The sequence below is a fragment of the Pipistrellus hanaki genome (assembly GCF_964339955.1).
Source record: "Pipistrellus hanaki genome assembly, chromosome: 8".
Taxonomy (NCBI): Eukaryota; Metazoa; Chordata; class Mammalia; order Chiroptera; family Vespertilionidae; genus Pipistrellus; species Pipistrellus hanaki.
In genome coordinates, this window is record NC_140510.1 from 18942279 (window position 1) to 18969856 (window position 27578).

Below are 27578 nucleotides of genomic sequence, written 5' to 3' on the forward strand. Positions count from 1 at the left end.
ACCTAACATTTTGAACAACCTAAGAAACCATTCATAGTATCTTCATTTTGCAAGTGAGGACATGACTGCTTAGACTTAGGGGTGTCGAACTCAATCAGAGAAGGGGCCAAAATCTAAAATCCAGCCTAAATCGCGGGCCGAATGGTTTACTGAACAGTCATAAACTGACAATGTCATAAACTGACAGCGGAGTGCAGTGATGACAGCGCGGTGCGGGCCACATTGCAAGGCCTGGCGGGCTGGATTTGGCCCGCGGGCCTTGTGTTTGACACATGTGAAGAGATTAAATAATCCTTGATGTTATAAAATCTGAGTGGGAGTACCCCTTTTGTTATTCAGTTCTTCAGATCTAACTGCCTCCCTGCGGTATTCTATTACAGAGCTCCCCAGGAGCCAGAGGATGTTGGATATAAGGTTACCACTGATTAGTAGCTGTATTTTAACTTCTTGATACTGGTTATATTTTTTTCTGGCTACATAGTCCTTGGGCAAAACCTCCAGTGTGCTTTCCTTTGTGTTGTTGGCTCATGATGGACCCAGTCTGATAATCACAGAAATAATTCATGGCTGGTTGTTCTGAGTGGGTTTGGGATAGATTTATGGTAACTCCTCTTGGACAGCTGCCCTGAAATATATCCTCTAAATCTGCAGATATTTGAGATATACATTTTCTATAGTTTCTAAGATATGAGAATCATTTTCCCAGCAAAAATGAAATGAGGCAAAACAAACAGCTTCTTGTAGAAATAAATCACCTGTCGATATGGGAAGGGTAGTGGGTTACAAACTCAATAGGTGTTTTGATGGACCTGGCTATTTCTTAAACCTGAAATGATGTGTGTATTGGGTGGTAAGGGTAAATAGGGGCACAAATTTCTCTTGTCATATTCTTAGCTACTCACTTCCTATGACTCCTCATTGATATTAGTGTAGATTCAGAATACTTTTTTACATATTGATTGTTCATGTTTTTACTATGATGACTGTTAGGGTTGGGTCAGTGACATGGACAATGAAAGAATTAACAACTGAGAGAACAGATGCAGAGAGGAAATTTAATTTAATTTTCAAGGAGGAAGGGCTGGTGTATTGCTACTCAGTACAGGGCAGGGAAGAAAGAATGGCTTATACTTTTAAAGAGCAACTAGTTGCTGTTGCTAGGTGATAAGGTAGGGAGGGTAATTGTATTGAAGTTGATTAAATGGGGTGGGGGGACAGATTGTGTTGAAAAGTTTCAGTTTGCAAATGTCCTAGAGCGGTCTCTTTATCAACTTCTTCTTAAGCCTGTATAATGTGTTTAGAGAAAATGTTATGAAGAGTTCAAAAGAGGCTTGTCTGAAGGGGAGGGTGAAGGGAACTTTCTATTAACTGGAGATTCTTTGGTGCAAATTATCATGGAGTTTTTAAAACAGTAGAGAGGAGGGGGATGCAAGAATGCAACCTTGAGAGTAGTCTTAACTTGTGGTACAGTTTGCACAGAGGAGCCAACAATCTTGCGACTTAATTACCAGGTGGTTCTCATAAATTGTGGAAAGGCCACAGCAAAGAAAAGGAGAGGCCTTTTTTTTTCTGTCCTTATAATGGCCCCTTCGATTCTGATTATTTTTACTTCAAAAGCAAAGACAATAGATGCATTTCATAATTCTTTACATATTAAGATATTATCTCACAGAATTTTCCCTCATTTTGTTGAGTACATGTTCTGTCTTTCAAATAACTAATTTTGGGGCAAAACATGATACTGGAAACAACATAAAATGTGAGATCTCTGTTCTTGAAGTTGGATAGACCTGGATTAAAATGGCATCACCATCACTTAGTAGCTGTGTGTCCTTGGATAAACTGTACATTTTTCTAAGACATTTAAGTCTTCAATAAAATATGTCTAGCCTGGCTGGTGTTGCTCATGGTTGAGCTTTAATCCATGAACCAAGAGGTTATGGTTAAAATTCTATTGCGCATGCCTGGATTGTGGGCTTGATTCCCAGTAGCAGGTGTGCAGCGGGTAGCTGATCGATGATTCTCACATCACTGATGTTTCTCTCTCCCTTTCCCTTCCTCTCTCTGATATATAATGTCTAATTATGCTACCTGTGTTGAAGGTTAGAAAGCTACATACCAGATATGTAAAATGTTAGTCCCAGTCCCAGTTTGAATGGTCATCTTTTTTATTGCTATTCACTGGTATTCTGATTTCCTTCAGAAGGAAAATCTCTCTTTCCATATAAGGCATATTGTGGTAATTAATTCTGGGAAATTCGGAAATCTTATTTTCCCCCTATGAGTCAGAATTCAGAAAGGTTCCCAAATGGTGAACTTCCAGGAATAGAATTGGTTTTAATGTTGACCTTGATATTGATGACTTTTTTCTTCATTCTTTTCATGAAAAAAATGTTTTACAGGTATTTTAAACATTTTTTTATTTATAGACATTACTCCACTTTTTCTCCTTTGTTGATAACTATTACAATTCTCTTGGAAGTCAGTGTGGTGCCTTCCTAATGTTGCAAAGAAAGTTGATTTTCATCTACATTTGTTACCCTGTTTCCCTGAAAATAAGACAGTATCTTATATTAACTTTTTCTCCCAAAGTTGAGCTATGTTTTATTTTCAGGGGATGTCTTATCTTTCCATGCACTAGGTCTTATTTTCGGAGGATGTCTTATTTTCGGGGAAACACAGGTAATTACTACATTTATTGAGACAAAGTCAGATATTTGGTAAAGATCTTTTAGAATAACAATTTATCATTCAAAGGCAAACTTTGAGAGTTAAAGTTATATACATTTGTATTGTTCAGATTCAAATTGAGTGCCATTTGACTCTGAAGTTAATGTTCTTTCCATTAAATGACAATTTCATGATATTCACAGTGAAGACACCCCAAGACATGGGTGTATATAAACCCATGTATTCACATGTATCATTTATACACCAAAATGGGAATGGCAATTATTTAAGATGTATCCAATATGAATTTCTTTGTTGATCTTCATTGTATTGTACATCAACATCTGAAAATAGAGGCTGAAACATTATATTGGTAATGAACCTGGCCCCCTGGTTCTGCTAATTGATGATATTACTGAGGTTGGCATTTTTTATTTATTTTAAATTTTTAGAAGTTATTTATTTATTTAGAAAGAAAGAGATAAATATGGATTTGTTGTTCCACTTAATTATGCATTCATTTGTTGATTCTTGTACATTCCCTGATCGGGGATTGAATCTATATCCCTGGTGTATCAGGATGACACTCACCAACTGAGCTACCTGGCCAGTGTGAGTTTGGCATTTTTTTAAAAACCCTTTCAAATAGTGAATTTGCAGGAAATGGGAATCTTTGAAAATTCACTGAATACCAATCAGTGTTTCTAGGGAGAATGATGTGTTAACTAAAGATTGACTTAGTGGTAGAAAGGACAAGGCATACATAACAGCAACAAAATTAACATTGGCTGACATTCTTATTTGTCTGCAGTCTGAGCTGTGGCATCTACCACGGGAAAGAATAAAAGCTGTCTACAAACTTGTTTCTGTTTTGACATTGGTGATTAAAATTCATTGTGAATAAGGCAAATGAAAGCAAAAATCTATTAGGGAACAAAAATGCCCATTTTTCCTTTCCCAGAATTCATGACCAACTCACATGCATCAAGCAATTTCACTCACCAAATTTCTCTCCAGCAGGTAAATGTACATTTTTATGACTTTTCATAGTTTTTCTTAAAGCTCTCTTCGAATATGGTTTGGCTTTTACCCTTCTACTGTCTTTGCTGTAAGACACATAATCATTCATTCAGTAAATACACATTGAACTCTTTTTATGTGTCAGACACTGTGGTTAGTTTTGGGGATACATCAGAAAATAAAATATAGTTCCCTCTATATTTTATGGGACTTAAATTTTAGTAAAGATATATCAAGTAAATATAATACATTAAATAAACTATGTTTGTATGACCTGGGGAAAAAGTAAGATTAATATTAGAGTCAGGTAAAGATTGAGGCTTCTGGGATACTGTGATGGGGGTCAACTCAGGGTACAGAATTAAATAGGGTTATTAGAACCCTAACTGGTTTGGATCAGGGGGTAGAGTGTAGGCCTGTGGATGGAAAGGTCCCAGGTTCAATTCTGACCAAGGGCATGTACCTTGGTTGCAGGAACATCCCCAAGTAGGAGGTGTGCAGGAGGCAGCTGATTAATGTTTCTCTCTCAATGATGTTCCTAACTCTCTATCCCTCTCCCTTCTCTGAAAAAAAAAAAATCAATAAAATATATTTTAAAAATAAACAAGGTCATTAGAGAAGCCTCAATTGAACAGGCAGCATTTGGATTCAGGGTGAGGAAGTAAAGAAATCTGCCATTTATTAAATTTGGGGAAGAATTTTTTAAAAAAATATATTTTATTGATATTTTACAGAGAGGAAGAGAGAGGGATAGAGAGTTAGAAACATCAATGAGAGAGAATCATAGATCAGCGGCCTCCTGCACACCCCACCACTGGGGATGTGCCTGCAACCAATGTACATGCCCTTGACCGGAATCGAACCTGGGACCCTTCAGTCCACAGGCCGATGCTCTATCCACTGAGCCAAACCGGTTTCGGCAAGAATTTTTTTTTTTTTAAGGTAGTGGTAGAAAGAGTTCTAGTTTCTGTATATGAATATGAATATTTTTCAGTTGCATAGCATTGGTGCTACTTAGTGATTCATAGAACATCTCTTTAACTCAAAACACTGAATGCAAGTCCCTAAGGTATCATTCCATAAAAGGGAAACATTGGGAGTTGCCTTAGGGCAAAAAATTTAACTTGAAAGGAAATAGACTAATGCAGTGGTCGGCAAACTCATTGGTCAACAGAGCCAAATATCAACAATATAATGATTGAAATTTCTTTTGAGAGCCAAATTTTTTAAACTTAATCTTCTAACACCACTTCTTCAAAATAGACTCGCCCAGGCCATGGTGTTTTGTGGAAGAGCCACACTCAAGGGGCCAAAGACCTGCATGTGGCTGGTGAGCCACAGTTTGCTGACCAGGGGACTAGTATGTGTTGTGCTAACTTGGGAGATTTTAGCACTATCAGAGAGTTAGCTTTGTGTATAGCCTTAAGCTTATTTCAAGGGTTTGCTATAGTTGACCAAGACATGCATAGCCTAGATACCCTCTCCTCCATCATTATACAGTCTACTTGTAATTTTTTTGCTCCGCCCCCAACATAACACTAAGGACTTAAATTGTATATTAAAGGGTGGTGATAGAAATAAGAGAGGGAATACATTTGCATGCCACTTGCCACCTTTTTTCTTGGTGTGTTTATCTCCTACCATTGACCTTTAAGACCTTAGCCATTATGTTATTCTTTATTATTTCAAAATACTGAAAGACAAAGAACCTTGGTTCCTATGTACTGCTTGACATCTAAACTATTAGATCCTGATGCAACTAAGAGGAAGGTGAAAAGCATTCTAAGACCATAAATGGTCAGATGGCCCTGTTTATTAGATAGCATGGGAATGTCAGAGATCTTAGGCATGATCTGAGGCAGAAACAGCTCAACTCCAGATCCCATGCATTTAAGTAGAGCCCATTCTGGCTAAAGAAAAAGACACAGTAGCACACCAGAATATTGCAAAACATCAGCTGCAGACATCCTTCTTAGCAGTGGCAGCTCAGATGACCTTCCTAACAAGGAGGCGACAAATTTCATGCAGAACTGACTATTCTGCCTTAGAACTGGTCCTGTAGAGTTTGAAATAGTATAAAAGATAGTACTAGTAAAAGGTGACAGTGACCAATGTAGAGTGAAACTCTTAAAGGAGCTCAAGGCAGAAGCTGCCTGGCTGACAGTGTTATACAGACTGCTTGATATTACTGCACAGAAGAGCCAGTATGTAAAACATTGTGTCAATAGTCGAGTCTTGCACTGAATAGATAAACTCTTATAACCCACCCCTTCTTGTCTCTGGCATGGATGAGTTTATTCTGATTATGGATAATCTAGAGATTCTTCATGAAAAGTTAATCTCTGCATACTCATATTAAGAGTTCTGAGCCTCCTGCAGCTACTTTAACTTCCTTGTAAAACAAACCCCTGTCTCTTTAAGTTCTCTAAGGACCTGACACCAATTTCAGATGTTCTAGATAAAATCATCTCTTCTGCAGGTCTTTTTAGATGGATATTGAAGCCAGGGAGAGAGCCAAGAGAAAGGGGGCATTTAAAAGCTGGCTCAATTGTTGGCTTCCTTCATCCATTGGAACGAAGTTAGTGCTGGGGGTGACAGGTCATGAAGAAATGTGTGTTCACCACCTGCTTCAGCCTGAAACTGTGCAGCCTGGGGAACTGAAAACTTTACTTTTGTGATCACTTAGTTTATATTCATCTTAAGAATCCAGTGCACTGAGAAAAACAAATAGCACATGATCTGACTTATTTGTGGAAGCTAATAAACAAAATGAATTAACCAACAAAATAAGACCCAAAACATGGAGACAAGGACCAGTCTGATATACCTCCATGTGGGGTTGGGGGGACCAGAAGAAATAAACCAAAGAACTTATATACTTATATGCATAGCCCATGGACACCGGCAATAGGGTAGTGAAGACCTGGAGGTGGTAGTGGTATGGGCTTGGAGGAGGAAGTAAAGGGGGAAGTGGGAGATACCTGTAATACTAACAACAATGAAAAATGTTTTTTTTTAATATATTTTTATTGATTTTTCACAGAGAGGAAGAGAGAGGGATAGAGAGTTAGAAACGTCGATGAGAGAGAATCATCGACCACCTGCCTCTTGCACACCCCCTACTGGGGATGTGCCCACAACCAAGGTACATGCCCTTGACCGGAATCGAACCTGGGACCTTTCAGTCCGCAGACCGACGCTCTACCACTGAGCCAAACCGGTGCCGGCTGTTTTTTGTTTTTTGTTTTTAAATCTAATGTAGTATACTTTTAAAAAGCTAAAACATCCAGAACATGGTAACCATATACTCTAAGATTTTTTAATAGTTAGTAATGCTTCCACAAATCATTTTTATTTATCTTTTTCCTTTATGTAGAATAGATAGTATCTATAAAAGTACCTGACTCATAGTAAATGCTCAATAAACAATGGGTGGATTAATGAATGAATGCTCAAATGTAGGACAGTTCTCAAACAATATGGTACACAGAATACTTTATTTCATTCTTATATTTACTATATAATGTGTGTGTGGAGGATCCAAAGCCATTTCTTATAACTAACAGCTGAAGCTGGCATCACCAAGGAAGTCAAATGCAAACACCTTCTCAAGGAAGAGAGGGACCCACCAAGCCTGAGGTGGTCCCCAGTGGCCTCCTTGCTTTTGCTAACAATATGTCTGCCTTGCCAGCTAAGAAACATTCTGTTGTCATTGGGTATAAGAGTAGCTCCAAAAGGGCGAGGAATGCGTTCAGATCTAAATTTGGGAAAGCTTACCTTCCAGAACAGAACAGCATGTATATCACCAAACACATCTTCTCTGTCTCCTTCCGTTTTCCACAGCACCCAACACCCAGTACATAAAAATTGCAGCTTTCTGCAGTAGTTGAGGGTAAAGGGGCCATGGACTGGAACCTTCAGGAGATTCTGTTTTAGAAAATAAACAACCGTTTCAAAGTGTTTCAACAGAAGGAAACTGATGCTTTTTATAGAGTCCACCTTTTGCTGATGCATATAGTTTCATGAGTCCCCACTGTGCCACTTTAAGTCCTCCCGGATGGAAGATTTGTTCCCCTGTTAGTGTAAGAAAGGTAACACACTGCCAAGAGCTGTGCGTAGCGATGGTAGCGATGGAACTCTATTAATAATACATGTGTGGAGGTTGGCTAGCAAAGCCGTCTGCTGAAGAGCAAAGAGCTTTGTACTTCAGAGTAGCTTTCCATAATCAATAGTTCCACTCTATTCAATAAAAAATTACTAGAGCATAAAATGTAGAAACCTTGATCGGTTCCCTTTATTTGGTTGTCTGTTCAGCAAAAAAAATGACAAGTTAATTCTTTCTAAATGCATTTACAACTGTAAAAGAACAACAGGCATTATCATAAATTAGTCATGCTGCAGTAACTAATTTTTAACATGCACACATTCAATTTGAATACCTTGCACCAGTGTTTTAAATCCAAGTGTGTTTGCAAAACATGCTTAGTCAAAATATGACCATTAACTAATGCAATTATTCTTTAAATCTGTCATTATTAAGTTACTTAAGATTCTACCTCATGTTACTCTGCTTGGAGTCCAAACCTTTAGCAGGAGAAAATAAATCTACTCTTTTTAAGCAACTCTACGCTTTGTGAAAGTGACAAAGCCTGCATTCTAAAGGGCAGAACTTGCTATAAAATTCTGATGGGCCTGCCTTCCTATTGCTATTAGAATCACTTTAGTTTACATTAATAGGATGGGGGTGTTTTAAAAATAGTTGTTAAATGTGCCTGCTTTTCTAATTTTGACTTTGCTAATTTAGGACATCACTGCTCATTATTTCACAGCAATTAATTAATTTATTACCCTTTCTCCTCTCCCCCTTTCATTTGGAGTATAGTTTGATCACGGGATTCCTTGGTTTAGCCAACAAAATCCTGAGGAAGATAAGCTGGCTACCATAGGTGATTGAACTTCAGGGCATTGAGCAGGCTTCTCTAAACCAGAATTTCTTGATGGAAATATGTACTTCCACTATCAGACAATTTATTCCTGAGGCTTAATTTTGGTTTCTTTGTTTAAGCTGTATAGAACTCATTAGAATGGTAACATACTTAATATTAACAATATAATGTGAATATATTTATTGACCATTGTTTAGGGGTAGGCTAAGACATATGGGAACATATGATGAAATTAGGTGATGGGTTTTAGGTATGAAAAAATTATTCAGAAAGCAGATTCTAGGAGGTAAATGAAGAAAAACTGAATTTCAGGGTTATACTACCTAATTTCCCTGATGATGGGTTCTTGTCCCCATTCCTGGACTATCTCATCTAATCATTTATTGCCAAGAAATGGTGCTGCTAATAGAGTAAAATCAATTTGGGAGCACCGTTCACTCATCTCGTTCTCTCCCATTCACATTGAAGTCATTAGAAGGTTGTGTCCACCTTCACAGTATGTCCAGAGTCTGATCACTTCTCACCACATTCACTATGACTGTCCCAGTAGGACTACTATCTTTTTTCTAGACCAACAAAGGCCTCTAAACTTGTTCCTTCCCTCCCACCTCCTCATAGTTTATTCACTCAGTAGTTAGGTGGTCCTTTAAAGCTGCAATTGCATCATCATATTTCTAAAACTTCCAACAATTTCCTAGTGTCTTTGGAATGGCTGACAAGGCTCTCTGTACCCTGACGCTTGACCACACCCCATTTCCTATGACCTTCCCATCTTGACTCGCCTGTCCCAATCACACTGGTTTCTGTACTTTCCTAGAAATGCCCAGCACCCTCACTCCCTGGCATCTTTGTTCTCTCTGCCTAGAAAATCGCTTGCCTACTTACTCTTGTACTCACTCTATCATTTTATTCAGAATTCTGAGGACTTCTTTGGGCATGACACTGAAATAGCAATTTTTGTCTCTCTCCCTGCATTAGCTGAGGCCATGTTGTGTCTTGATGCAGTTCTCTGTCTGCCTCTGGAGAAGATAAACTTTCCAAGGTCAATGCCTTGCTCTCCACGATGTGTTTCTATCATCTGAAATTGTGTGTGGCACATAGAGTTCAAGAATTACTTATTGAAAGAAAGGACAAATGAACTCATGGTTAAATGATTCACTGATTTTTTGGACAGGCCAGTTTCTTTTTCTAGGGAGTCCTGACTTTGACATCCTTCCTGCCTTCAGTCTGTCATACATATATTTATGTTAACAACACTTCCTTGTATTAATTGTAATGGGTATTCAGTATTTGAGTTATCAGCATTTCCCTTTTCAGAGGTTTGGGGGGCAGTGAGTTATTTTCGGTGACTGGATGATGGCAAGTTTTCTTAAGACTCAGAATCAACAGTGACCCGTGGGGAATTTGGCTGTAGGGCCTTGAAAGGGCATAAAAAAAGGTTGTCTGCTATAATTTTTAGTGGGAATTTCACTTTTGTATTTATAGATCCTTTTATTTGGATTATATTTTGTTTCATTAACTTGTAATTATTTCTTGAATGTACTGAAATCTGACCCTATGTCACCACAGTGCTCTAATTATAAAATTCTTGGCTATAAAATATTCTCAAATTGCATTTGTATTTCCAATGCAAAATGTCATTGGTTAGTTTTTACCAACAGAAGATTTATTGTATGTTTTTCTTTTTTCTCTCTTTTTCTTTTTTTGTGTGTGTGTTTTTGTTTTTGTTTTTGCTTTAGCCTAGAAAACACTTCCTTAAACCCAAGATAACATTTGATTGTCCCCATAGTGACTTGGTGTGATAGCTGAATTTGCTTCCTGTATCCTCTGATTAGCTTTCATTGGTTTGCCATTCACTATTTTAATCTAACAGATTGTCATTTTATTAAGCAGATGTGCTTTAGAATCAGACTTTGTGCCCTGCTCTCCTACTTAATTATGTGATCTTGGAAGAATTACTAAGCTTTTATGTTGATTCACCCATTTCTAAAAGGGGAAGTAATATTTTCCTGATAAGGTTGTTAGGAGAATTAAATGAAGTAATGCACCTAAATTTGTTAGTGACTGATCTGCCACAGAGTGAGCATGCAGACATTACTGGTTGTTAACTGGGGGGATATGTTTTGATACCTTAGTAGCCCAAGTAAGTTAATGGCTCCTGGATCCCTTTCGGCTGAGCCCTTTGACATGAGCAAATGGCTCCTACACAATCATAATGGTAAGGGACTGGGAGGACGATCTAATTTCATTCATAGCATGGCCTTCTACTCTACTTGAGGCATTTCCACAATCGATTTCAAAATACTGCTTCTTTAGAGGAGGTAGCGCTCTGGCCTTTGAGAATCCCTGAATTTCCCTCCTGAGCAGGACAAAATGAGGTGTTGAAAGGCATCCGAGTTGGGAGAAGGAGTGGAAAGGACCTGGTCTCTGACTCAGACTTACTGGTAGCCGTTAAAGAGAGAGTCCCAGAGGGCCCGAAAGCCATGTTGTTCAGAGGCTGCAGGACTAGCACTGCAAGGGCTTCTAAAGGAGAAAGCCAGTAACCAGGAGCGGAGTGAACTCCTTTGATGTCTCATTCTGTCAGATCCTGGAGACACTTTCCCGGGTAGGTGGAGTTCAGGATGACCGGTTTGCATGACTGCTGGGTGATTTATGACTAACTGTAGATAGTGCTTTTGAGAAAATAAAGATAAAAGGATGAAAAAAAGACTATGAAAAGATCCTCATTTTATAAAGGCATGAAGAAGTCCTTTATTGGCATGCTTCCTCTCTGCCACTTGCTGTGCTAGTATTTTCTCTGAAGTGGTAAGGGATCTCAGAGCCACAGTGAGAAATGTCTTCTCTTTCTTTAGAGAATTTGTCTTTTGCGAGTGAATGGAATTGGTGTGTCTTTGCTTAATGAGCTACCAACAGGGTTTTTTTGTTACATTTTACAAAACTAAAGTCATTAAACTTTTCTTTTCATTTTCTCTCTAGAATGACTTCCAAAGTTCCTCCATTGCTGATTCTTATAGGGTCACAGGGAAATGACTTGAAAAGGCGACAGTGACCAATGTAGAGTGAAACATGGGCCATTCCTCTCAAACAAGCTAACAGATGACTGTGACTTTCTATACTTCCTCACATTGTTTCTTTCACTAGTATGCTCTTGGCTGAACTTTAGTTGCTGGAAGTTGCAAATGACATTTCTGAGTTCCTAATATTAGGACTGTTGATAAAATCAATGAAATCCTCATACATAAAATGTGAACTGCATGTGTATATGTGTGTGTGTGTGTGTTTCCTGTGGCAGTGGGTGGGCAAAAGGCACATGTAGAAGGACATAAGAAGAAAGGGAGCTGAAACTGGTTTGGCTCAGTGGATAGAGTGTTGGTCTGTGGACTAAAAGGTCCCAGGTTTGATTCCGGTCAAGGGCATGTACATTGGATGCGGGCATATCCCCAGTCGGGGGCATGCAGAAGGCAGCTGGTCGATGATTCTCTCTCATGGATGTTTCTAACTCTCTTCCCTCTCCCTTCCTCTCTGTAAAAAATCAATAAAATATATTTTTTTAAAAAGAAGAAAGGGAATTAATACTTATTGAATATTTATTACATGCCAGGTTCAACATTTGTGTTATTACTCCTATTTTAAAGATGAGAAAACAGAATTGGGCCTAAGTCCCATGAGTGACAAAGCCCAGGTCAGTTGGTCTCTGAGGCATGCTGGTCACCTACTCCACTCTACCTTCCTTTTGCCTCTTATTTGCTGTCCTAGGAGTCAGCTCACCCCTCCTTAATAGCCAGAGAGCTCTTCCAAGGAACCTTGGTAGGAAGCTGGTTTGATATGAGGACTTCCATCATATCACTGCTGCACACCCCTGCATCATGGTGTCTTTGCCTGGAATACAGAGCCACCTGTGCCCCAAGGCTCAGAGGCAGAGGAACTAGCCTTGGCTTGAGTGGCCTTAGAGAATATGAGTCAGGAGGCAACTCTGGGCAAGTTAGAAAGGGCTTAGGAGCTTCAACCCTGGAGAAGGACTACCCCTGGGGAGAACCGAACTTCTCCCAGTCTCTCACACCCAAGAATTAGGAAGGTATTGTCTATATTCACCAGCATAAGCAGGACCTAAATTCTGTACTCCAAACTCTTGCCCAACCCACTCATTCCCAAGCCTTGAAAATCATATGAAAGTGAAGTAGCAAAGCAGAGGGAGAAGAGTTGTGTTACAACTGCAAAGGTTTATGCAAATCTTTTTTCCTTAGCTGGCTTTTCACAAGACTAATGATTCTCAGCTTTCAAGTCTTTTGTTTTTTATTTTTATTATTTTTTAATCCTCACCCCAGGGTATTTTTTCCCCATTGATTGTCATAGTGGAAGGGAGAGTGGAAGGGGGAGAGACAGAGAGAAACATTTATGTGAAACATTGGTTGCTTCCCACACCTGCCCTAACCTGGGCCAGAGATTGAACCCTCAGCCAAGGTATGTGACATAGACTGGAAATTGAACCCTTAACCCTTTGATCTGCAGGCCAATGCTCTAACCACTGAGAAAAACTAGCCAGGGCTTTCAATCTTTTTAGAATGATGACATCTATTGTGAGGGGTTTGGTCACCTTTAGGTTTTCTTAGAGATTGGTCTCCTGATTTCAACATCCATTGCTTGATTTCAATTTTACTCTTTCCATTATGCCTGAGTCTTGGTGACATGTGCTTATTTAATTACTATATTTGTTTTCTTTTAAACCGTCACAAAGCTGAGAGTCCCCCCACCCCCCTGAAATCTGATAAGGGGTAGCAGATATGAAAATATTCTTAGGTTTCATTTATTGTTGCAGAAGTTAAGGAGTCTGTTGGTATTTATGTGAATGCCATAGAATTATATTAATACTGTGGGCATGAGAAATGTTGTAGTAACCTTCAAAAGGAAATTCTGTCTGAAATAATTCTTCAGGTATGAGTGTGGTGTTGTTACAGTTGTTTTATTTTCTGCCAGTTGTATACAGAGTCCATTGTGTTTTCATTCTTTATTTGAGTATGTGTTCATGTATGCATGTTTTTCTCTTAGTGTGTATCTTAACTAGTTGTAAGTTATGGGGATATATTGCTAAGTCAGTTTAAATAACAGAATGTCAACACGTGTAAAAAAAAGTACCCATCAATTAAATAAAGGAGAACTTCATTAATTCATTTTTTAATATGTCCATCTTTCTCCCAGTGGGGTCAAACAAGTAGAAATACTTTCCTTTACCAAGAAAGTTAAAAAGTTGGAGGTCATTTCAGTTCATTAAAATTAATATATTCCCAACTTCACACATTCAAACAGTATCCTATTAATTAAAAGAAGAAAGGCCAACTTTCACAGAGTTAGCTAGAATTTTGTGAAATGAGGCCCCGTTATAAGTGCAGCTGCTATGAATGAAGCTCATTTGGTTTCCAACTCCTCCTTCTAATTCTTTATTCTTACAGCTTCAAGGCTGGAAAAATTGTAGTGTTTATCCATATTTTCTTACTTCACCTCATCTGGTTAGGATGGTTTTTCTCCAGGACATAAAAGGGATTTAGTGTTCCACACCAGTGGACTTCCTTACCCAAGCAATGATTTGGCCCTAGAAAGAGAGATGATTATGCACACTTGGTGTCATGACTTAAGTTTTCCTTAGAGTTTTCTATTTTCCTTACTTCTTCTTCTTCTTTTAAATAAACCAAACCGAACAGGTATTCCTGGAGGACCTCTGAGTGGAAAGAATGCCAAGTCTCTCTCCTCCTCGAGCAGCAGGACCCCCACTGGCCTGTGACGGGACCCGTGTGTGGAGGTGGGATCCAGACCCGGGCAGTGTACTGTGCCCAGAGCACACCGGCGTCCACCGCACAGAGGGCCAAGGAAGGTAGGCAGCCAGTTCCAGGGACAGATGGTGCCACTGCCAGAAGGGAAATCAACCCCAGCTCTCTCTCCTCAGGTTCTTCTGGATACTGTGGACCCTCAGCATTCACACATTTAACATTTGTTTTGTTGACTATTTGCAAATCATTCCTAAATTCTGCCACTTGCAGTAATTTGGAATGGTTAAAAAATATTAGCCTCAAAGGATCGTTGTGAAAGTGAAATGAGAAAATATATCTAACAGCTGCTGTAGCACAAATGAATACTACACTCTGAGAGGCTGGAGTGAGTCTATTGATAATGAATGAGTAATAGTTTTATCTTTTTTCCTCAAGGGTGGTGTGTGTGTGTGTGTGTGTGTGTGTGTGTGTGTGTGAATTTGTGAATGTGGGGATTTCTGCAGATGCATTACTTTTAAATGTTAAGGCCAATGTCAATTTATTGCCAAATTGACAATTTTAAATGTTATGAAAAGAAGCAGGAGAAGAAGAAGCAATTTCTTCCATGGTAGGCTTTCTCCTGGGCAGGTGCAACCTCAGCACTAGTCCATTTGTTTCAGAGTTTGAGACAGTGATAAGATATAGAGACTGAAAAACTGGCCCACACGTATTTAGTCAATTGGCTGAAAAGCCAAGAGTGGACAAAATGCTTCTACTCTAGAAGAAGGTGACATATTCCAACCACAGCAGTGCCCTCTGCTGAGGTAGTCAGGTGGGATGTTTTCTTGGGTGTGCACATAGGTCCTCTCCTGTGGAATTTAGTTAGGGAGGTAAGATCTGAGCTTTCTTGCTATGGAAATACGTCCTTTTTATCCTGTGAATATTTTTCTACCTGGTGTCTTTTTTTTTGACATGGCCTTTTGTTGTTCCAGGGGCTTCTATGACCATAGCCTTTGGGTGCTGCACCTTATAACTCACAGAAGAATAATCTTTACAAACTCCTTAGCATTTGTTTCAACAATCAAAGTTACTCCCCTATTTACAGGCTAGAGCTATTTTAAAAGTGATAGCTAAATTTTAATAAAGATTTATAAAAGTTATAGTAAAACTTTCAAAGTGAAAATTTACACACGTTCTTGTCCAGGATAAAACATGACTATGCTTACTCCTCTGGACTTGAAAGAACAGAAGATCAATAAAGAGTTCCAGCTTTTTCTTCCTGACCTTGGTTGACCTTTCTATTTCACCTTCTTCTTCCCCCCTTTTACTATTGTCTCTAGTTTGGGAGTATTCAGGGTCGACACATAAATAAAATGTCTGACCTATCTATTTTTAGCTTCAACTTTTAATCTTCTTTTGACAGTTTCATCTTCCTAAATTTTCTTTAGTGAAAATAGCTTTAATTATAGATAACCTATTTCTAAAATTTCTTCAGCTTTAATCTTTCCAACATTCTTAATGGAAACATCTTGGGTAGGAAGGTTCTAATTAGTAAGAGGTGGATGAATGGTGTTATAGAGCTGACAATAACATGCAAGCTCGGCAGTTCAAGAGAGGAGGGGTATTAAATATATATATATATATTGCAGCCTATTAAACCCTGCTACCATATGCTTTAAGCATGTAAAGAAGAGGAGAAAAATCTAAGGCCAACTTGCACTTTCAGATTAGTATGCTGTTTCACATGGAAACAAGAAATTACCTAGAAATCCCTAAACCTGGTAGCCCAGTTCTTAGAGGGGTAAAGGTTTGGAGGGGTCTTAGATGTGGGGATAAGATGTAAACACATTGATGTGTACCAAGACCATGTACTCGTATGCAAAGTTGAATAGAGAGAGTCAAACTATTGCCTCATTGGAAAATACAACACAGTCACAATTGCATTAAAGGCATGGTATAGCTTACTACTTACCTTTGTAGACATTAACAAAGGTTTTTATTTTGTTCTTATAGGAAGTGAACCAGAAAGATTGTTCAGCTATCACTTTTCTTTCTTACAAATTCTTTCCTTGTCCTACTGTCATCATTCATAGATGTGCCTTGACAAAGCTGGCAACATGAGAATTTCTTCCTTGGCTCAAGTTAAACACAAGAGAATAGTTGAATTGCCAGTGCATGGGACCAATGGAGTGTTTTTGCCCAATTAAAGTGACAGAATTTAAATATTTCTAATCTTTCCAGCTAATGCAGAAAGAAGGCCAAAATTGATGAGGATTTTGCATTTCAGTTTTTATGGACATCTTTTTTATGATTATTATTATGTTAGATTTTGGAGAAAGAATTTTAATAGCATCAATTTTCTCAGTCACAGCTGACTTTCCCACAGGTTGATTTCTCCTTAGACTCTAGGATTGTCTGTTCAGTTTCTGCAATGGGAATTGCTTCACTTATTCCCCCTACAAAATCCTGCCATTCATTGTGAGTTAGCTGTACTGCTTTCTGAGAACCTGATCTTAGACCAATCCACAATCCTGAAGGTTGATGAGGGGGAGGTAAAAAACACAAGATTTGTTTTTATGGATCTCTCATGCAATAGAATTTCTAAATGCTAGAATGGGGATTAGGACGAATGCTAATTCTCTCCTTAAGGCTGCCAATTCTCTAGCTGAGGCTGGACACTGAGACTGAATTGTGTTCTGTGGCAACTTATTCTTGCTAATGTCCCAGTCTCCATTTGACCTCAATTCGTGGTGTGTGTAGGAATAGTATAAGAACAGCTATGGCATATTTACCTGGTTCTATTGTTCAGTGTTCATGTGATGTTTTAGCTGCGTCAAAATAGTGCTGTAATAATCAATATGAGAAGTATTACCAGTGATAGCAGCCAGGCCAATAGAATTGGAGATACAAATATAGAGGGTTACTTATGATTTTGTTTACCAATTATTGTTGTAGGAAGAACTGTGTTTTTATTTTATAAGAGAAGCACTAATAAGGGTGATGTTTATCTGCAAATCTAAAAGCTTATATTTGGTGAGGGCACTTTCTTTTTGCCCTTTTCTCAAATGAAATTAAAACCACTTAGCCTGCATTCAAGGATGATTTCTTAGAAGGTAAAACATTGAAACAAGGAACACACCTTTAAAACCTAATAATGACTGAGACAGATTTAATCTATTTATGGCAATGTGGCCTAGGGCCTAGAATATTAACAATTATGGAGTGAAACAACATAGAGATGCATTCATTATGTGAAAAAAAATGAAACCAAAAACTACAAAAACTAAATAGAAATTGGGAAAAGGTATTGGTGTGGTTGCAGTTAAGCAGAACACTACCAGTTTTTTGTTTGTTTGTTTGTTTGCTTGCTTGTTGATTTGTTTGTTTTCAAATTTCAGATTTATTACTTGACATTAATAGACAAAGCTATCTTGAAAATGGAGCACACTTTAGCTTTGAGTTGTTGAATACATTAGTTCACCCCTGTACTCCAGTAAGATTCAGTTAATAGTGGATGACAATGATACATTCATACTTTTAAAATAATTTATGTACCTTGTTTTAGGGTATTGTTATCATTAATTTATAGTCTCTTAATTGGAATGACAATTGAACAAACATTTAGGATATTGTGTCTTAATAATGTGATCATCTATAACTAGGGGCCCAGTGCACAAATTCATGCACCTTGAAAGGAACTGTGGGTTGCAAGGCTGTGGTAGACACAGGGGCAGGTCTAGGCCCATCCTCTGTGCTCTGCCCCACCCCTCCTTCCACGGCCTCTGGTCCCCTTGTGCCTGTAGCCCTGTTCCTGTCACCAGTGCTTCCACATGTTAATGGTGTGGAGTGATTGGGGCTGGCGCCAGCACAGGTACAAGCAGGGCCAGCACCGTCAACAGGAATGAGCTGTGGCTTCTGCCCTGATCACCTCCCAGGATCAGGAGGATGTGGAGAAGCCCTTGGGGTGATCAAGGCCAGCAGCCACTCACACCTGCTTATGGTGCTGTGTGATTAGAACCAGTGCTGGGCATGGGCAACAGGTGTGAGTGCCTGGTGGGACTATGGTACAGGAACAAAATTTTTTTCAGTAATCACCAGAGGCTTGCCTCAATAACAGCGACTGGCACCCCTCCTTGGTCTGGCACCCCTGCTTACTTGCTTCACCATCCAGCCACAGCCAATGCCCGCATGTTCCCCACATACCCACTGGTGGTCAGCACACGTCATAGCGACTAGTAGTTCGGTTGTTCTGGTTGTTCTACTGTTCAGTCTATTTGCATATTAACCTTTTATTATATAGGATAATAAAAGTATAATATGTCTTTCCTTCCAGATAAAGTTGCAGAAGCCCCTGACCACAGTGGCAGCAGGTGGGGGCTGGGGTCCAGGGCCTGGGACAAGGCCCTTGCATACATTTCATACATGGGCCTCTAATTATATATATGTGTGTGTACATACAGGGTGTAGTAAAGTAGGTTTATAGTTGTTCATATATATATATATATAGCCAGTGACCAGAATGCCATAATGACCAGAATGACTGGTTGCTATGATGCCCACTGCATCCACTGAACCTGCCCAACAAGGGGTGGGGCAGCCAACCTCCCTCAGCCCCTCTCCCCAGCCAGCTCTGACCCCAATAGGCCCCACCACACCAATTGAGGTTGGGGTCCATCAGCCAATCTCTCTATGCCCCTTCCCCCAGCCTGCCCAGCCCTGATTGGGCCCTGATCAGGGCTGGCCATCTGGCCAACCTCCCGCCATCTCTTCCTCCCAACAGTCCCAGCTCCAATCCACCCCCATTGGGGCCGGGCTGGCTGGATCCCACCTGTGCACAAATTCATGCACTAGGCCTCTAGTAGTAAATAATAATACAAGAATAAACTCTATTCTTTGCATACTCACAACTGTAGACCTACTTTTGCCCTACCCTGTGTGTGTGTGTGTGTGTATTTGTGTGTGTGTATGTGTATATATTCCATGTTATAATGTTGCAGAAAGGTCATCTTTATAAAGGAGGTGATGCTTAATGAGAGTTTGCAGGATCAATAGGAAAACATGTTTTAAGTGGGGCAGGAGGGACATTTGGAAAAGAACTAAGGTGTTTATATTTAGGGGTGGCCAAAGCACTGGAGAAAGGAGAGAACAGAGGACAGGAAGTGACAATGGCTCCTGAAAACTAGGCCTTTGGGCTCCCCTAGAGTTATGACTATTTTTGAGACTGTGGGTACCCACTGTAGGCTTTTAAGTGAAGAAAACTCATATCCTTAGCTGTATCTAAAAATGTAGAAATGTCAGTATGCTAAGAAAATTCTCATGAGTGGTCATGTCCTATTTGCAAACTTATCTGATTATCTAAGAAGTTTTTAGATGTGAACTAAAGTACTTTACATTATGAACAGATGAACAGATTTCTTAAGGGGCTATTAAAGGAGATATTTCACCATCATTTGAGGGCCTGCAAGTATCCTTTCCCCTCTTAAGAAATTGGTTTTAAAGTCAATAAGCTCATTTGGGTGTGAGAATAAAGTGTCAGGAAAACAATGAACTTAGAACTTTTCTTAGTGTTAAACCTTACAGAAAGAATAAGACTGTTTAAAGGAGGTTGCAGCATTTTATCTTGCTTTCTTCTAACAGAGAAGCAGAGATAATCTAATGAAATAATTTTTGCTAATTAACATCAGGGTATTTGATGGCAGTTCAGTTGAGACCATGGAACAGAAAGCCTGTAAACTTTCTACCTTGGAAATGTACTCAGTTATTGGGGGGAGAGTATATATATATATATATATATATATATATATATATATATATATATATTCATATAGTTCAGAGATTCTCTCCAAAAGTCCCAAAGTGGGAAAACAGAAAAGTTTAGAGAAAGCACACTAAACACTTAGAAGCTATTAGGTCACTAGGAGTCTAAATTAAGATTGGTTTTTATTGGTTCTATTTATTGCATTTGTATCTCAGTTTAGTGACTTTTTAATCAAGTGTAACAAACTGATCCTTAGTGCACTATAGCAAGTGTTTATTGAATTACTGTGCTTAGCAAAAATATTGAAGAGTTCCTACATTAAGCATTCATTAAATTATCAAGCTGTTCTTGACATCAAAATTTTCTTAATTTATTTAGCTCAAGGTGTAATTCACATGATTAAAAAGAGAGCAGGAGAGAATGGCCCTAGAAAAATTATAGAAGCAGGATGTTACAGGAAGAAATCTAGCATTGAGTCATGGTTCCTCCTGGGGAAAAATGCTTATGGAACAATGCTTTTTGATAGCGTGTGAGTCCTGCTTAATATTATCTCCTAAAGAGGAAGAAAAAATGTGTTCATATTTCTGCAACATACTTAATATTTCTTTAAAATTAACACACTGAATTGATAACTTAATTCTGTGCATTACTGAAACTAAAGTAATTGTCATCAAGGAAGAGCAGAATTGTCAAGAGCAAGATGTGCTTGGATGTTTCCCAATGGTTTTACCAGGTAATATTAGAGCTTTCCTAATCCTATTGCACCAAGTGCAAGCCCCTGTAACAACACATCACTTTTTGCCTGACTTCTAGCAATTGATATTCTTATCTTTGTAACCCATTAGGCAGTGAAGTCCTTGCAGACCATTCTTGGGGTCCTTCTTTTATGTGTTTTTCAGTACCAGTTCCCAGCCCATAAATGGAAAAGTGCACAATCTTATGGAAGTCAAATTGGGAAACTCCTCAAATGAGAGAATGTTTAATTGGATTCTTTTTGTTTTGGGGGTAGCATAGAGAAAGAAATTGAACATGAATGTGGGTGGGTGAAGGTAAGGGGCTATGGGTTTAGAGTACAGAGAGGTAGCATTCTGTGGTCTTAGACCTGCTGATGATCAGATCCTGAGATGGTGGGATTGAACTGCTGCCTCTCCATTCCTGTCCAACACTCTGAGCTCCAACACACGGAACATTTTCTAGCACATTCTAGGCCAGTGGTTCTCAACCTTTCTAATGCCAGGACCCTTTAATACAGTTCCTCATGTTGTGGCAACCCCCAACCATAAAATTATTTTGTTGCTGCTTCACAACACTAATTTTGCTACTGTTATGAATCATAATATAAATATGTGTTTTCCGATGGTCTTAGGCTCTACAGCAGGGGTTTGGAGACCACTAGAAAACATAGATATTTACATTACGATTCATTAACAGAAGCAAAATTAGAGTTATGAACTAGCAACGGAAATAATTTTATGGTCAGGGGTCACCACAACATGAGGAACTGTGTTAAAGGGTCGAGGCATTAGACAGGTTGAGAACCACTGCTCTAGGCCTTCAGAGCCAGTCTATGTCTGAGTGCTGACCACAATCCTAAGATCTTTGTCATTTCCCTACATCCTAGCAAACTTAATCCTTGGCTCAGAACTCTTCCCTGAATAACCCCTACATAGTCACTGAACCTAGGATACTACATAGGGTTTCTTCTCTTCATCCATCAAAGCACTTTATCTCACCGCACTATCATTGTTTGTTTGTGTGCCCTGTTAACCTGGCTACTGTGCATGGTCCATGAGATCAGGGACCACATCAATGTTGTTCTCAGCAATCAGCACAATATCTAGCACATATACAATGCTTGTATTGAATTCAAGGCTTTGCCCCTTCTCATATTCCTTTCACCACCTTCTTTCTTATTGTTGATTCTCTGAAAGCATGCAATTGCCAGTCCACTTTCAAACATGGATATAACACCACGTTGTGGTCCATGGGATCTGGCTTCTTGGCAGTTGAGGAGTTGGATGTTGCAGCCTTAAAGATAGCTACTTGATGAGTGGACTTCACCAATGGGAAATATAATTTAGGAGGGGGACAGGCTCTTCCCAGTGCACTGTATGTTATGCCAGTCTATTCTTGTAATCCTTCCAAGAACTCTGGTCTCCAAATACCCAAATCTTCTATATGTCTTTGTGATTGAATATGAAATAGTCAGCACAATAACAAACCACATAGCATTGAATCGTTGCTTTACTCTCACTGTTTTCTCCCTATCATTGCCTCCTGACCTTGCACCTCACAAATTAAGTATTAACACCTTAATTCTCATTGTAGGCTCTGCTTTCTAGATGACCTTCACTATAATAAAACTCAGTGAACATATGTCAAAAGAAGAACGAGAGACACCGTTTTTAAGGATTTATTATAACAGTCTATCTGTGTAGGACCTAGCATTAGCTTGAAGTTGGGTAGCTGCTGCAAACAACTCTTCTTGCCCTGCTTTACTTGTCTTCTCTTTTTATTCTCAGCCTCACTTTTCCTCCTCTTCTATATTTTATTTTTCTCATCATGCAATTTTTCTATTTCTTCTCCTTTGTTTTCTTTTCCTCTTTTCCCCCCATCTGGTGTAAACCTTGAGAGCAAGAACAGGGTTAGTAATTGTGGTAGACTTCACTGCAGGTAGCACATTGCCTGGCACAGGCAGTATGATCTCAACAGGCATTTCTTGAGCTAATGAATGCAATTTTCTACAATTAGTCTTACCGTTCAGTTTTAGGCTTTTCTTTTCATGTGGGTACAACATTTCTCTTGATTTCTATTGCTCACTTCCACCTGCACTTCATTAATGAACATTTAAGTTCTCCTTCCCAGACCAGAAGATTGCATATGGAAAAGCATGCTGAGATGTGAGAATTTACAGTCTTTAGTTGGGTGTCTCACTAAACTTTATTTTGTCAGCTGGATTTGACTTTTCTGAAGCACCAAGCCAAGAGGTAATGAGGTTCCTCTTGGCAGAATATTCTCCAAAATAGTTATTCCTTCCAAATCTATTTTTCCAGCCTTGTTGAATAAGTGAGTACCCTGGCAAGCAAGATACAGAAGAAACATCTGCTTATTGTACAAATCTTCCTGCATGAAAGTTTCATAAGTTACTCACTAACTTATTCTAGTACTTGGCAGTTTTTCCATGTTCTAGTTTGAACTTCTCCTCAGTTATGTCCTTCAGACAGAAGACTCAATAAGATCTCTATGTGATTGAAAGAAAAACTAAAAAAGCAATCCATTTACCATTGCAACAAAAAATAAAACAAAAATAAAATACCTAGGAAAAAATTTAACCAAGAAGATAAAGGACCTGTACTCAGAAAATTTCAGGAAATTGAAAAAAAGAGAGAGAAGAAGACATGAACAAATGGAAGAATATACCATGTTCTTAGATTGGTAGAATCAACATTATTAAAATGTCCATACTACCCAAAGCAACCTATAAATTCAATGCAATCCTCATTGAAATATCAATGGCATACTTCCAAGACTTAGAACAAATTCTTCAAAAAATCATCTGTAATAAAAATAGGTCCCAAATAGCTGCAGCAATTCTGAGAAAGAAGATCAATGTTGGAGGGATCACAATACCAGATATCAAGCTATACTACAAAGCCACTTTTCTCAAAACTGCCTGGTACTGGCACAAGAATATACATATAGACCAGTGGAACAGAAAAGAGAACTCAAAAATCAACACAAGCCATTATGATAAATTAATATTTGACAAAGTAGGCAAGAGTATACAATGGAATCAAGACATTCTCTTCAATAAATGGTGTTGGGACAATTGGACAGATACTTGCAAAAAAATGAAACTAGACCACCAACTTACAACATACACAAAAATAAACTCAATAAAGGACTTAAACTAAGGTTGGAAACCATAAAAATCTTAGAAGAAGCCATAGGCACAAAGATAACAGATATTTGTTGTAGCAATATCTTTACTGATATAGCTTCTAGGAAAATGGAAACTAAGGAGAAAATAAGCAAGTGGGACTACATCAAAATAAAAACTTTTGCACAGCAAAAGAAGCCATCAACAAAACAACAAGAAAGTCCACTGCATGAGAAAACATATTTGCCAATTCTATCTCCAATAATTTACAGGGAACTCATACAACTTAAAAGGAATATAAACAATCCAATCAAAAAAATGGGCAAAGAACCTAAATAGACACTTTTCAAAAGAGGGCATTCAGAAAGCCAAGAGACATATGAAAACATGCTCAAAATCACTAATCATCTGAAAGGTGCAAATCAAAACAACAATAAGGTACCACCTCACATCTGTCAGAATGGCTATCATCAACAAACAAGTGCTGGAGAGGGTGCAGAGAAAAAGGAACCCTCCTTCACTTCTGGTAAGAATGCAGACTGGTATAGCCACTGTAGAAAACAATATTATGTTTCCTCAAAAAATTAAAAACGGAACTGTCATTTGACCTAGTAATACCACTTCCAGGAATATATCCCAAGAAACTAGAAACTCCAATCAGAAAGGATATATGCAACCCTATGTTCATGTTTCACAATTTACAATAGCTAAGATTTGGAAACAGCCTAAATGCCATAAGCAGATGAGTGGATTAGAAAACTGTGGTACATCTATACAATGGAATACAATGCTGCTGTAAAAAAAAGAAGGCATTCTTACCATTTGCAGCAGCATTAATGGACCTGGAGAGCATTATGCTAAGTGAGATAAGCCAGTCGGTGAAAGAAAATTCCACCTGGTCTCACTCGTTTGTGGAATATAAAGAACATTATAAACTGATGGACAAAAATAGATATGGAGGCAAAGAAGCATCAAACAGACTGTCAAGCTACAGTGGGAAGGCTGGGTAGGGTTGAGGGGAAGGAGGTAATAGTTCACCTTAAGGACTTGTATACATATAAGCATAACCAATGGATGCAAAACTCTGGGCGGGGGGCAGTGAAGGCATGTGCCAGGAGGTATGGGAAGCAGGGAGAAGATCAATGGGGGGAAAAAGGAGACATATATACTACTATTTGTAATACTTTAAACAATAAAATAAAATTTTAAAAAATATATATTTGCTTAAGAATAGTTCAATTACTCCTCTATCTTCTGGCTATTTTCTCAAGCATCATGGAGAGGAGAATCAATTCCCACATCAAGAGAAAATCTGGAAAGCAAGCTGAATCGTGATGCTGCTTCTAAGACTCTGCATCTCTGTGTAGAATATATCATTGTACAATAGTTTGTTTACTCTTTTAAGGTCTGTTTTTCTCTGAGGCTTCAATTGTATTCAACTCTTGATGAAATTTATCCAAGTTGTACCAATTCTTTCTAGGATTGGTACTCAGAATTGTAAACAACTATTTTTATTTTAATAACCTATACCAGTGGTTGGCAAACCACGGCTCTTGAGTCATATGCGGCTCTTTGGCCCCTTGAGTGAGGATCTTCCACAAAGTACCATGGCCTGGGCAAGTCTTTTTTGAAGAAGTGGCTTTAGAAGAAGTTTAAGTTTAAAAAATTTGGTTCTCAAAAGAAATTTCAATCATTGTACTGTTGGTATTTGGCTCTGTTGACTAAAGAATTTGCCGACCACTGACCTATACCATTTTAAATTCGGTGTTCCCCATATTAGACTCTATGTTATCCTGCAAAACCCAAAATCCGGAGTTCCACAGTTCAGGAATTTGCCCCTCCTTTATCCCAGTGCTCATGGGTTCTGTCCTTGATATTTTATTGGCAGAAACCTTGGCTCTGTCCATGATATTTTATTGTCATTTACCTCTTGACCGAAACTCACTATATCACTAAATTATATTAATTCTACCTCCAAATGCAAGGTAACCCAAAAAATGTATACACACCTTGAATAAGTATCAACTCCAATGGATTAAATTTGAAAAAAGAAAAAGAAAAAAAAGAAACATTAATTGAGCTATCAAAAATGTATCTATATACATTTTGGGGAAGCCCTGTATATATTTTATTTGGTTATTCTATTTATTTCCAATTATCTTACCTTCTAGTATTGTTTCTTAGATGTACTCCTGTCATAGGACCCTTACTGACTTCTCCCTTCTGCTCTTCCTCCTAAATAGAGTGGGGCATGTTTCCTGTGGCTCAGCATGTGGGCCCTGCAGACACACTACCTCTGTCCAAATTCTTACCCTATAATTTACAAACTGTGTACCCTTGTAATCCTTTACTTTTAGTTTCCACATCTTTACAATAGAAATAATGAACCTTCCTAGCTCATTGGAGTACTATAAGATTGAATGAAAACAACACCCACACACACACCCCCCTTAGAACAGAGCCTTATTAAAAAAACAATAACTATTAGATATTATCATTTTTTTTCTTCTCTAAACTCCTGCCAAAACAACCTTATAAGAAATCTTAACTGAGATTACCATTCCCATGCAAAATGACTTAAGAGGTTTCTTCTGAATTAAAAACTTTTTAACATCACTCATAGAGCCATGCATAATATAGCCCTTGCTGATATATCATGCATGGCTTCAACTTACTCCACTGTCCCTTTCATTCATTCTATCTCTGCCTCACTGTGCGGCTTCAGGCAAGTTAGGTGACCTTTCTGTGCTGAGTTTTCATCTTGCGTCCAGAAGCTACTGGTAGCATTGCATCATCCCAGGCAACAGAGAGCATGAGTCAGGGACCCAGAACTGAAACATCTTGACTCCTGACTGATTCACTTCCACAGTCCACCGAGTCGTTGTATGTCAGTCTCAATGTAAAGAAATGAGGGGAGGAAGGTTGGAGTCCTTGGAAAATATGATCCCTGCTGGGCAGCCATTTGTTAGCAACAACTGTGCACTTTGGAATGGAGCACAGGCTTTGAGGGGCAGCGGGCAGGCTCTGCCACAGGTATTATTTCCCTGTTAATTGCACTCCTACATCCATTTCCTATTTCTGCTGTAACAAATCACTACAAACTAATGACTCAAAGCAATACACGTTTATGATCTTAGAGTTTTGGAGGTCAGAAGTCCAAATGTTTGTTTCTGAGCTAAAATTAAGGCGCGAGCAGGCCTGTGCACCTCTGGAGACTCTAGGCAAGAACCTTCCCTTGCTTTCCCAGCTTCAACAAGCTGCCTGCATTTCTTGGCTCATGACTCAACTCTGTCTTCAAAATCGGCAACTTATCTTTCCATTCCTTTCTGACTGTGACTATTTTTGCTCCCTTATCCACTTGTAAGAACCCTTGTGCGTACATTGGGCCCACCTGGAGGATGCAGGCAATCCCCTCATTGCAAGGTCAATTAATTAGCAACCTCAGTTCTGCACAACCTTCACCCCCTTTCTCACGTAACCTAACATATTCACTGGTGAGGAGGGGGTTAAGATTCACCCTTGTTTGTGTGGTTATTTTGCCTCCTGAAACCCCTTCTTTTCTG

General features: G+C 38.8%; 1 protein-coding gene across 2 annotated transcripts in view; it reads left to right on the plus strand.

The window, feature by feature from the left end:
• Nucleotides 1–27578, plus strand: part of THSD7B (thrombospondin type 1 domain containing 7B) — a 959962-nt gene that overhangs the window by 431269 nt on the left and 501115 nt on the right. For both annotated transcript variants that reach the window (XM_084891907.1, XM_084891906.1), the window contains one exon: nucleotides 14333–14502. In XM_084891907.1, coding sequence (XP_084748033.1) covers nucleotides 14333–14502 — 170 coding nt within the window. The remainder of the gene's footprint in view (nucleotides 1–14332; nucleotides 14503–27578) is intronic.